The sequence below is a fragment of the Saimiri boliviensis genome, chromosome 14, assembly GCF_048565385.1.
Source record: "Saimiri boliviensis isolate mSaiBol1 chromosome 14, mSaiBol1.pri, whole genome shotgun sequence".
NCBI classification, from domain to species: domain Eukaryota; kingdom Metazoa; phylum Chordata; class Mammalia; order Primates; family Cebidae; genus Saimiri; species Saimiri boliviensis.
In genome coordinates this window covers 40,736,628-40,749,005 of record NC_133462.1, presented here as the reverse complement: position 1 = coordinate 40,749,005, position 12,378 = coordinate 40,736,628, and the positions used below count along the sequence as shown (strand labels likewise).

Sequence of the window (12,378 nt, the reverse complement as noted above, 5' to 3'; positions counted from 1 at the left end):
CAGCCAGTAGACACGCTTACATGCGCGGACGACATGCCCATGCTCAGGCTCTGGGGCTTCTAGTGGTTTAAGGATTTGGCATTCCCTGGAGACGGCATGCTTGCTCAGACTTGCTCAGACTAGAGTGGCCACGGGTGGCCGTGTGCGCATGCCCAGGCTCTGAGCGCGCGCTGGGGTGTGCGGATTCGGACTTCCCGGGATTCGCCTGCGCATGCTCAGGGTTCAGGCAGAGCGTGAGGGTTGCAGTGCGCGCAAGCGCACGCAGGGGCTCATTGGTACGCATGCGCAGTCTCCAGCTTGCGCGTTTTCGGATTCTGCAGCGACTCCCTGTGGCGGTTGAGGGACAGTAGTGGCGGCAGAGGCCCTGGCTCGATGCTGATGTGGATGCTGGTGGCGGCTGTGACCCTGTGGCTCTGCCCGCTGGTCACAGCTCAGCCGCTCTGCCGGTGGGGCTGCCCCCCTGGGGCTGGGTTGCTGCCGGGGGTCGGGAGGGTGCTGGTTCATCTTGGAGCCAGGCCTGCTACCCGTTCGCTCTTTTTAGGAATCGGACTCGGCGCCTCCCCACTCCATCCCATCCTCCCAGCCCGACACTAAACCCTCTTTTTTTTTTTTTTTTTCTTTTTTTGGAGACGGAGTTTTTGCTCTGTGGCACAGGCTGGAGGGCAGTGGCGCCTCCTGAGTAGCTTGGATCGCAGGCACCCGCCACCACACCCGGCTAATTTCTGTACTTTTAGTAGAGATATAGTTTCACTATGTTGGCCAGGCTGGTCTCGAACACCTCACCTCTTGATCCGCCCACCTCAGCCTCCAAAAGTGCTGGGATTGCAGGCTTGAGCCACTACACCTGGCCTTACCCAGCACATTTTTAAATTTTGGTAAATGTTAGGTTAGGGATACTGCAACCTGCCATGGGGGGCTGTTGCTGAAACGCCATTCTTGCCTCTGGGGAACCCCCACTTGGAAAAAAACTGTCACATTCAGTAGGGACCTCTGAGCTGTAGTCTTGGGGTGTATGGCCTTATTTGATGTTTACAGCAAGATTCCTAGAGTAATGATTCCTTAACTTTATTTTATTTATTATTATTTTTTGTAGAGACAGGGTCTCACTGGCTGGGTGCAGTGGCTCACGCCTGTAATCCCAACAATTTGGGAGGCTGAGGCGGGATAATCACTTCAGGTCAGGAGTTTCAGACCAGCCTGGCCCATGTGATGAAACCCTGTCAACCTTGTCTACTAAAAACACAAAAATTAGCCGGTGTTGGTGGCAGGTGCCTGTAATCCCAACTACTTAAGAGGCTGAGGCAGAAAAATCGCTTGAACCCACCTGGTGGAGGTTGCAGTGAGCTGAAATCATGCCACTGCACTCCAGCCTAGGTGACAGAGGGAGACTGTCTCAAAAAAATAATAAAGATGGAGTCTCACTCTGTTGCCCAGGCTGGTTTTGGACTCTGAGGCTCCAGTGATCCTCCTGCCTCAGCCTCCCAAAGTGCTAGAATTTACAGGTGTGAGCCACTCATGTCCAGCCATACCCTTATTTAACTTTTTATTTTTATTTATTTATTTTTTTTGAGACAGAGTCTCCTGGGCTGGAGTGCAGTGGCACAATCCTAGCTCACTGCAGCATCCATCTCCGGGTTCAAGCAATTCTCCTGCCTCAGCCTCCTAAGTAGCTGGGATGCCAGGCATGGGCCACCACACCGAGCTAATTTTTTGTAGTTTTAGTAGAGACGGGGTTTCACGATGTTGGGCCAGGCTGGTCTAGAACTGCTGACCTCGTGATTCACCTGCCTCAGTCTCCCAAAGTGCTGGGATTAGAGGCGTGAGCCACCGTGCCAGCCCACACCCTTGTTTTGTAGGCAGGAAAGCATCCTTAGGAAAAAAACACTTGCCTAACAACATGTAGCTAGTAAGTGGGGAGGAAGATTTTCCACTAAAATTTACTAATAGGATTTGTCTCAAGGTCTGAAAAGATGGGTTATATCCAATTCATTTCCCCACATGGGTTCTCAGAGTGCTCCCTGGACCAGCAGCATCAAGATCACCTGGGAATTTATTATAATTGGTTAGAAATGCAACCAGTTTCTGGACCGACTGAGTCAGGGACTTGGCGGTTGGACCCATCAAACAATGGTTAATCAAGACTGCCCCCCATCTCACAACCCCGGTGATTCAGATGCATATTCAAAATTGAACACCTCTGCTGTAAACTATACCATCCTTCCAGGCACCACACACTCCCTTCAGGACCCTCAAATACCTTGTTGCAGGAATTCATAATCTTCCTCAACTGGGGTCTGTGAATGAGCCTTTAGAAATTCTCAGGAATTGGCTGGGGCAGTGGCTCACGCCTCCAGGATGTTCAGAGGCCAAGTCAAAGGGATCACAAGGTCAGGAGATTAAGACCATCCTGGCTAACACGATAAAACCTCGTCTCTACGAAAACTACAAAAAAAAAAAAAAAAAAAAAAAAAAATTAGCTGGCTGTGGTGGCACATCCCTGTAGTCGCAACTGCTTGGGAGGCTGAGGCAGGAGAATTGCTTGAACCTGGGAGTCGGAAGTTGCAGTGAGCCGAGATCGCGCCACTGCACTCCAGCCTGGCGCAACAGAGCAAGACTCTCTCTTTCAAAAGAAAAAAAAAATTCTCAGGAATTGTTTCTACATTTTATGTGTACATATGTCTGCTTCTGGGAGAGGAGTTTCATCCAAATGTCTTTTTTATTTTTTGAGACGAGTCTTGCCCTGTTGCCCAGGCTGGAGAGCAGTGACGTGTTCTTGGCTCACTACAACCTCTGCCTCCCTGGTTCAAGCATTTCTAGTGCCTCAGCCTCCTGAGTAGCTGCCACAACAGGCGCCTGCCACCACGCACAACTTTTTTTTTTTTTTGTATTTTTAGTGGAGACAGGATTTCACCATGTTGGCCAGGCTGATCTTGAACTCCTGACCTCAGGTGATCCACCACCTTGACCTCCCAAAGTGCTGGGATTACAGGTGTGAGCCACTGCACCCGGCCCTAATTTTCATATTTTTAGGAGAGATGGGGTTTCACCAAATTGTTCAGGCTGGTTTTGAACTCCTGACCTCAAGTGATCCACTTGCTTCAGTCTCCAAAGTTCTGGGAGTAAAGCTACCGCACTGGCCTCATCCAATTTTCTAGGGCCTCCTATAACCCTAAAAACATCAAGAACAGCTACTTGGCCTGGCATGGTGGCTCATGCCTGTAATCCCAGTGCTTTGGGAGGCTGAGGCAGGTGGATCACGAGGTCAGGATTTTGAGACCAGCCTGGCCAACATGGATAAACCCTGTCTCTACTAAAAACACAAAAATTAGCCGGGTGTGGTGGCACACACCTGTAATCCCAGCTACTTGGGAGGCTGAGCAGGAGAACTGCCTGAACCCGGGAGGCGGAGGTTACAGTGAGCCGAGATTATACCACTGTACTCCAGCCTGGGCAACAGAGTAAGATTCTGTCTCAAAAACCAAGCAAAACAAAAAAACCCCGAATACTTAGGGTTAACCCTGAGGTGGCTGAGTAGGAGTCGTCATGCTGAATATTGAATAAAAACTGACAGATGGTCTTTCTTGTCATTTCTAGTGCTCGCAGAGTGAGGACAGGAAAAATATTATTAAATGTCATGCAGGATGTCGAAGGGGTATGTGGCTCCACACTTAAATTCATCCTTCACTTTAATTACAGGATCAGAAGTAACATTTCCTCCTATTTCTTGGGTGCTGGTCTTGTTATGCACTTAATGATCATTACTTTTTCCAGTCCTTAGAACTCACTGCCCTTTGAGGTAGGGATTAATGCTTCCCATTTCACTGAGAAACAAGTTTAGAGAGATCAAGCAATCTGAACAGGCCGGGAGTGGTGGCTCATGCCTGTAATCCCAGCACTTGGGGAAGCTGAGGTGGGCAGATCACCTGAGATCGGGAGTTCGAGACCAGCCTGACCAACATGGTGAAAGCCTGTCTCCACTAAAAATACAAAATTAGCCGGGTGTGATGGTGGGCGCCTGTAATTCCAGCTACTCGGGGGCCTGAGGCAGGAGAATCGCTTGAACCCAGGAGGTGGATGTTGAGGTGAGCCGAAATCACACCATTGCACTCCAGCCTGGGCAACAAGAGTGAAACTCCATCGGGCCGGGCACGGTGGCTCAAGCCTGTCATCCCAGCACTTTGGGAGGCCGAGGCGGGTGGATCACGAGGTCGAGAGATCGAGACCATCCTGGTCAACATGGTGAAACCCCGTCTCTACTAAAAATACAAAAAAGTAGCTGGGCGTGGTGGCGCGTGCCTGTAATCCCAGCTACTCAGGAGGCTGAGGCAGGAGAATTGCTTGAACCCAGCAGGCGGAGGTTGCGGTGAGCCGAGGTCGCGCCATTGCACTCCAGCCTGGGTAACAAGAGCGAAACTCTGTTGAAAAAAAAAAAAAAAAAAAAAAAAGAGTGAAACTCCATCTAAAAAAAAAAATCTTAACAAAGCCAAGAGGTAGAGGTGGGAAGACAACTAAGATGGTCTGAGTTTATACCAAGTGTTCTCTTTACTCTTCCCTTAAATAGATTTTTTTTTTTTTTTTTGGAGGTCCCAAACCCTCCGCCAGCTTCCCCCAGCAGTCACATCTGACCATAGTACAATATCAAAACAGGAAAGTGACATCGATACAATCCGCCTACCTAATTCAGATTTCACCCTTTATGTTGATAATGGTCCCTGTTGAAAAGTATTTCTATCAGCTGTTTGTGGTAATTGATATTAAGATTTTGTGATTGTCTCTCTAGGACCACCTGTCTTTTTCGTCTACAACACCACGCTTGATTACACATCCTTGCAAGAAAAATATAGCGCTATATCTAGGGTAAGCAGCCACATTGTGTACTGTTATCTTCCTTTCAAATTACATCTTATGGGGCCAGGCACGGTGGCTCACGCCTGTAATCCCAGCACTTTGGGAGGTCGAGGTGGGTGGATCACATGGTCAGGAGTTCGAGACCAACCTGGCCAATGTGCTGAAACCCCTTCTCTACTAAAAATACTGGTAAATGTAATCTTTAGGTTTGCCCTCATTCATTCATTCAACAAACATTAAAGATGGCTCTGCCCTGTGTTGCTAGTTGCTGGTCTGTAGGAGTCCACAGTCAGGGGCTAGAATTAGAGGAAGGGAGCTGAAGAGATCAGCCAGCAACTAAAGCAACCGCAGTAGTATGCTACCACCCATTAATGATGCTTGGTATGTAGAAATACTTCAGTTGCTGGGGACTAGAAAAAAGACAAAGGGAAAAAAATAAAAGATGCTTGGTATAAGCGCTGTTGGGTGCCTCAGGAGAAAATGCCTAGGAGGTTTCCACTGGGGCGTTGATGCCAAAACTGGCTTTTGATGGATGAACAGGAGTTCACTGGGATGGTGGGAGCAACTGAATGTGTATGGACTTAGAGCAGAGCACTCCAAAGAATGAAAACACCATGGCCAATATTCACTCGAGTTTGTAAGGGTAGCAGGTTAGAAAATCAGGTACATACACCATGCCAAGATGTTTGCCCTCACCTTGAGGGTAGTGGAGGATGGGGGCGCTGCATGATTCTGGCAGCATCCAAAAGGGGACCGGAGGCCAGGTGCAGTGACTCATGCCTGCATTTTCGGAGGCCAAGGCAGGAGGATCACTGGAAGCTAGGAGTTCAAGACCAGCCTGGGAATATAGCAAGATCCCAGTCTCTACAAAAAAAATACAGAAAATTAGCTAGGAGTGGTGATGTGCACAGCTACTTGGGAGGCTGTGATATGAGGTTTACCTGAGTACAAGAGTCTTGAGGGTGCAGTAAGCCATAAACACGCTATTGTACCCCAGTCTGGATGACAGAGACTCTCCCTGCAGAAAAAACACAGACACATCAGCAGCTCTTTTATAAATCAGCCAAGACCAATTATAAAAGGTAATTATGGGCCGGGCATGGTGGCTCACGCCTGTAATCCCAGCACTTTGGGAGGCCGAGGCGGGTGGATCACGAGGTCAAGAGATCGAGACCATCCTGGTCAACATGGTGAAACCCCGTCTCTACTAAAAATACAAAAAAATTAGCTGGGCATGGTGGCAAGTGCCTGTAATCCCAGCTACTCGGGAGTCTGAGGCAGGAGAATTGCCTGAACCCGGGAGGCGGAGGTTGCGGTGAGCCGAGATCACGCCATTGCACTCCAGCCTGGGTAACAAGAGCGAAACTCCGTCTCAAAAAAAAAAAAAAAAGGTAATTATGGCTGGGAGGTTGAGGCAGGAGGATCCCTTGAACCTAGGTGTTCAAACCACCCTGGGTAACATAGCAAAAGGCATCTTTTTTTTTTTTTTTTTTTTTCTTAGACAGAGTCTTGCTCTGTCACCCAGGCTGGAGTGCAGTGGTACAATCTCAGCTCACTGAAACCTCAGTTGTCTCCTGGGTTCAAGCAATTCTCCTGCCTCAGCCTCCCAAGTAACTGGGATTACAGGTGTGCGCCACCATGCCTGGCTAATTTTTAATTTCTGTATTTTTAGTGAGACAGGGTTTTACCATGCTGGCCAAAATGGTCTCAAACTCCTGACCTCAGGTGATCCACCCACCTCAGCCATCCAAAGTGCTAGGATTACAGGGGTGAGCCACCATGCCTGACCACCCATCTTTCTCTCTCTCTCTCTTTTTTTTTTTAAAGGCTACTATGAAAAATATTCATGATGGCAATAAAAATTAAAAGGAATAGGAATTAACTCAGTAGTTCTTATCTGTTGAATACCATATGAAATGAAAACCATAAAATGTCTTGGGAGTCAAGGAGACCTGATGATAAAATGATATACCATGTTCATGGATGGCTTTTCCTACATAAAAGTTTCTTATATGAAAGAACAAATTCTTTCTTACATACGCATTCCTGATCTTAAACTATTTACTGTAGTGGAATTAGAGCCATATAAATTATGATACTGAAGTACATCCTGTCAATCAATGTACATTTTATGTAGTTTTATATTTGATGTGTTCACACATTTAAACTTATTTCTAGAGGTCAAATACCTGGACTATAGAGGTTTATTTATGCAAAATAAGTAAAGTTTATCTAAATGACTCCTGGTTACAATAAAAATTTTGTTTGAATGGAAACATAGAGTACCTCTGTAGTCTTTTTTCTTTCCTTGTGTGACATTATCCTAATTTAACTCATTTATTGTTTGTTTCAGAAAACAAGTTTTTTTCACAACAGATAACTTTGAGACTAGTCTCCTTCCGTTTGCCATTCCTACATCGATGCAGGTAATTATTTTACTGAATGATCTGAAGGATGCTAGTATCAGTAATATTTGGGGGGAAATACAGAAATATCAGATTCGTCTGTTTTTGTTAGTTTAGAGGTTTATTTTACAATGTACCTTTTAAAGATATTAAGGGTAATTTCTAAGCCTAAAGAAGGGCTGGCTTTATTCTGCTCCTACTACCAAAATAGACTTTTTATTCCTGAAAAAGAAAAAAGAGTGGATGTAGGTGTTCTTCCTTACACTGGTTATATTATAGATAGATAGGTGGGATGGTATCTTACTTTACATGCAGTAATTTCAAGACCTCCCTCGGTCAGGTACTGTGGCTCACATCTGTAATCCTCACACACAGATTGGCCGAGACAGGAGGATCATTTGAGTCCAGGAGTTCAAGACCAGCCTGGGCAACATAGGGAGACCCCTGTTTCTGTTAAAAAAAAAAAAAAAGACTCCCCCCAGATTGTCATAAACCAAAGCAGGAAAACCACACCCTTAGTGAATATTTGAGAAACTATACCATCGCCACCTATACTAAATAAAGTTTTGGGTTGGACATGGTGGTTCACTCCTATAATCCCAGCACTTTGAGAGGCTGAGGTGGGCAGAATGCCTGGGCCCAGGAGCTCAAGATCAGCCTGGGCAACATGGTGAAACTCCAGCTCTACAAGAAATTTTAAAAAGTTAGCCAGGTGTGGTGGTGTGGTGGTGCAGTGGTGCATGCCTGTTGTTCCAGCAACCCAGGAGGCTGAGGAGGAAGGACTGCTTGAACTGGGAGCCAGAGGTCACAGTGAACTGTGATTGTGCCACTGAACTCCAGCTTGGGCGACAGAGCAAGACTCTACCTCAAAATAAATAAATAAAAATAAAGTTTTGTCATTTATCAACATACCAATATTTCTCCTAAAAGCAACACTTATCAGTTAATGCTAGCCATTCATTATTTAGACTTTAGGCTTTGTCCTCTGAGAAGATTTTGTTTTGTTTTGTTTGTTTTTTGAGATGGGGTCTTGCTCTGTCACCCAACCTGGAGTGCAGTGGCTCGATCTCAGCTCATTGCAACCTCGGTCTCCTGGGTTCAAGCCATTCTCCCGCTCAGCCTCCTAAGTAGCTGGGATTATCCCAAAAATTAGCCACCACGCCTGGCTAATTTTTATATGTTTTAGGAGAGATGGGGTTTCACTATGTTGGCCAGGCTAGTCTTGAACTCCTGACCTCAGGTGATCCATCTGCCTCTGCCTCCCAGAGAGCTAGAATTACAGGCATGAGCCATGATGCCTGGCCTCAGAGATGGGTTTTTTGTTTGTTTGTTTTTGAGACAGAGTCTTGCTCTGCCACCCAAGCTGGAGATCAGTGGTGTGATCTCAGCTCACTGCAACCTCCGCCTCCTAGGTTCAAGTGATTCTCCTGCCTCAGCCTTTTGAGTAGCTGAGACTACAGGTACCTGCCACCACACTCAGCTGATTTTTGAATTTTTAGTAGAGATGGGGTTTCACCACATTGGCCAGGTTGGTCTTGAACTCCTGACCTCAGGTGATCCCCCACCTTAGCTTCCCAAATTGCTGTGATTACAAGTGTGAGCCTCTGTGCCCAGCCATACATTTTTCTTTCAGTGCATGTCTAGAAGCATGGCTTTCTGAATCAGTGTTTGAAAAGATCCTCAGCCGGGCGTGGTGGCTCAAGCCTGTAATCCTAGCACTTTGGGAGGCTGAGGCGGGTGGATCACGAGGTCAAGAGATCGAGACCATCCTGGTCAACATGGTGAAACCCCGTCTCTACTAAAAAATACAAAAAAAAAAATTAGCTGGGCATGGTGGCGTGTGCCTGTAATCCCAGCTACTCAGGAGGCTGAGGCAGGAGAATTGCCTGAACCCAGGAGGCGGAGGATGCGGTGAGCCGAGATCGCGCCATTGCTCTCCAGCCTGGGTAACAAGAGCGAAACTCCGTCTCACAAAAAAAAAAAAAAAAAAAAAAAAAGAAAAGAAAAGATCCTCTCACTGATATCATCCACATAATAACTTTCAGGTCAGAGTACCAGAAGTGACATCAGCACATTTCACTGCTTCACAATTGCTGTTAGTAGTGGCTCAAAAAGTCTATATTTATGATTATGAAAATAACTCCTGGAATGTGACTTTCGGTATGTACCTTTTGTATTTTTTAATTTTGTTCGAGTGTAGTCGACATGAGGGTATTAACGTTGGATGTCAGCCCTGGGACATTACTTTGTCCTTTCCAGTCAAAATAAAGACTGGCCTGAGCCCCATCCCATAGACAGGGAACCTAGTGTTCCCAGTGGGGACTGTAGTCACAAGCCACAAAAGCTGCTTGGACTGACTGAAACAAAGAAGAGATGGGATGCGGTCGTTCACACCTGTCATCCCAGCACTTTGGGAGGCCGAGGCAGGAGGATCACCTGAGGTCAGGAGTTCGAGACCGGCCTGGCTAACATGAAAAAAACCCATCTCTACTCAAAACACAAAATTAGCCAGGTGTGGTGGTGCACACCTGTAGTCCCAGCTACTCAGGAGGCTGAGGCGGGACAATTGCTTGAACCCAGGAGGAGGAGGAGGCTGCTGTGAGCAGAGATCGTGTCATTGCATGCCAGCCTGGGCAACAAGAGCAAAATTCTATCTCAAAAAACAAAAAACAAAAAAAATCACAAAGAAACAAACAAGAGACACTGGACAGGTGTGGTGGCTCACGCCTGTAATCCCAGCACTTTGGGAGGCTGAGGCAGGTGGATCATCTGCGGTCAGGAGTTCAAGACCAGCCTGGCCAACATGATGAAACCCGTCTCTACTAAAAATACAAAACTTAGCTGTGTGTGATGATGTGTGCCTGTAATCCCAGCTACTTGGGAGGCTGAGGAAGGAGACTCATTTGACCCTAGGTTGCAGTGAGCCAAGATTGCACCACTGCACTCCAGCCTGGATGACAGAGGGAGACTCTGTCTCAAAAAGAAAAAACAAAAATTAAACTTTTCTCTAAACTTCAGGGAATTCATAAACATTTCAGAATAATATTTTCCTTTCAGGTATAAAACACCCTGTTACACATGTTTCCGGTGATAACTGCTGTTATACTGAAACTCTGTTTTGTATAGTGAGTATAACTGGTTAATTGTTTTTTTGTTTGTTTGTTTGTCTGTTTGTTTGTTTGTTTTTAAACAGAGTCTCTGTCACTTGGGCTAGAGTGCAGTGGCACAATCTTGACTCATGCAACCTCCACCTCTCAGGTTCAAGCAGTTCTCCTGCCTCAGTCTCCCGAGTAGCTGGGACTACAGGCGCACTCGACCATGCCCAGCTAATTTTCATATTTTTAGTAGAGACAGGGTTTCAACTTGTTGGCCAGGATGGTCTCGATCTCCTGACTTTGTGATCTGCCCGCCTTGGCCTCCCAAAGTGCTGGGATTACAGGCGTGAGCCACTGTGCCCGGCCAATTGTTCATTTCTTTTACTCTTCTCTGAAGACAAACAATTATGAGTAGAAATAAAGGCTGGGTGCGGTGGCTAACACCTGTAATCCCAGCACTTTGGGAGGCTGAGGCAAGAGGACTGCTGAAGCCCAGGAGTTTGAGACCAGCCTGGGCAACATAGTGAAATCCCATCTCTACAAAAAATAAAATAACCAGCCTGGCATGGCGACATGTGCCTGTAGTCGCAGCTACGGCAGGAGGATTGCTTGAGTCTAGGAGACTGAGATTGCGGTGAACCATGATTATGCCACTGCACTCTAACCTGGGCAACAAGTGGGACTGTTAAAAAAGAAAACAAAGAGAAAAAAAAAGAGGCTGGGCACGGTGGCTCATGCCTGTAATCCCAGCACTTTGGGAGGCCAAGGTGGTTGGACCACTAGAGGCCAGGAGTTCGGGACCTGCTTGGCCAACATGGCAAAACGCTCTCTCTATTAAAAATACAAAAAATAGACGCTGGGCGCGGTGGCTCAAGCTTGTAATCCCAGCACTTTGGGAGGCCGAGGCGGGTGGATCACGAGGTTGAGAGATCGAGACCATCCTGATCAACATGGTGAAACCCCGTCTCTACTAAAAGTGCAAAAAATTAGCTGGTCATGGTGGCACGTGCCTGTAATCCCAGCTACTCAGGAGGCTGAGGCAGGAGAATTGCCTGAGCCCAGGAGGCGGAGGTTGCGGTGAGCCGAGATCGCGCCATTGCACTCCAGCCTGGGTAACAAGGGCAAAACTCCGTCTGAAAAAAAAAAAAAAAAAAAAAAAAATTAGTTGAGGATGGGTGCGGTGGCTCATGCCTCTAATTCCAGCACTTTGGGAGGCCAAGGCTGGCAGATCACCTGAGGTCAGGAGTTTGAGACCATCCTGGCCAACACAGTGAAACCCCATCTCTCTCTCTTTTTTTTTCTTTTGTGAAACCCCATCTCTACTAAGGATATAAAAAATGAGCTAGGCATGGTGGGCAGGCACCTGTAATCCCAGCTACTCAGGAGGCCAAGGCAGGAGAAGCTCTTGAACTCGGGAGGCAGAGGCTGCAGTGAGCTGAGATCATGCCATTGCACTCCAGCCTGGGCAACAAGACCAAAACCCTATCACAAAAAAAAAAAAAAAAAAAAAAAAAAAGAAAGAAAGGACAATATAAGCCTTGAGACAGAGAATGTGAAGAACTTGGTCACTGTTATTTCCCGTGGACTGAGAGCACATATGGGAGATGGAAAAGGCTTTGGGGCTGTTTTCAGATCCACCAGCTGACATACTATAAATACATCCATTTATATTTGATCTTTGAACAAGGTAGAGATTAGAGGTACCACCTTCCCCCCAACACAATTGAAAATTCACAGGTCGGCTGGGCGCGGTGGCTCAAGCCTGTAATCTCAGCACTTTGGGAGGCCAAGGCGGGTGGATCACAAGGTCAAGAGATCGAGACCATCCTGGTCAACATGGTGAAACCCCGTCTCTACTAAAAATACAAAAAATTAGCTGGGCATGGTGGCGCATGCCTGTAATCCCAGCTACTCAGGAGGCTGAGACAGGAGAATTGCCTGAACCCGGGAGGCGGAGGTTGCGGTGAGCCGAGATCGCGCCATTGCACTCCAGCCTGGGCAACAAGAGCAAAACTCCGTCTCAAAAAAAA

General features: G+C 47.0%; 1 protein-coding gene across 1 annotated transcript in view; it reads left to right on the top strand.

Annotated features, from left to right (window-relative positions):
* The first annotated feature begins 281 nt into the window (after positions 1 to 281).
* CATSPERD (cation channel sperm associated auxiliary subunit delta) overlaps positions 282 to 12,378 on the top strand; it is a 54,751-nt gene continuing 42,654 nt past the window's right edge. Inside the window, exons 1-6 of the mRNA XM_074385740.1 lie at positions 282 to 446; positions 3,595 to 3,652; positions 4,781 to 4,857; positions 7,202 to 7,274; positions 9,299 to 9,413; positions 10,311 to 10,378. Of these exons, the coding sequence (XP_074241841.1) occupies positions 373 to 446; positions 3,595 to 3,652; positions 4,781 to 4,857; positions 7,202 to 7,274; positions 9,299 to 9,413; positions 10,311 to 10,378 (465 nt within the window). The 5' untranslated portion in view covers positions 282 to 372. The remainder of the gene's footprint in view (positions 447 to 3,594; positions 3,653 to 4,780; positions 4,858 to 7,201; positions 7,275 to 9,298; positions 9,414 to 10,310; positions 10,379 to 12,378) is intronic.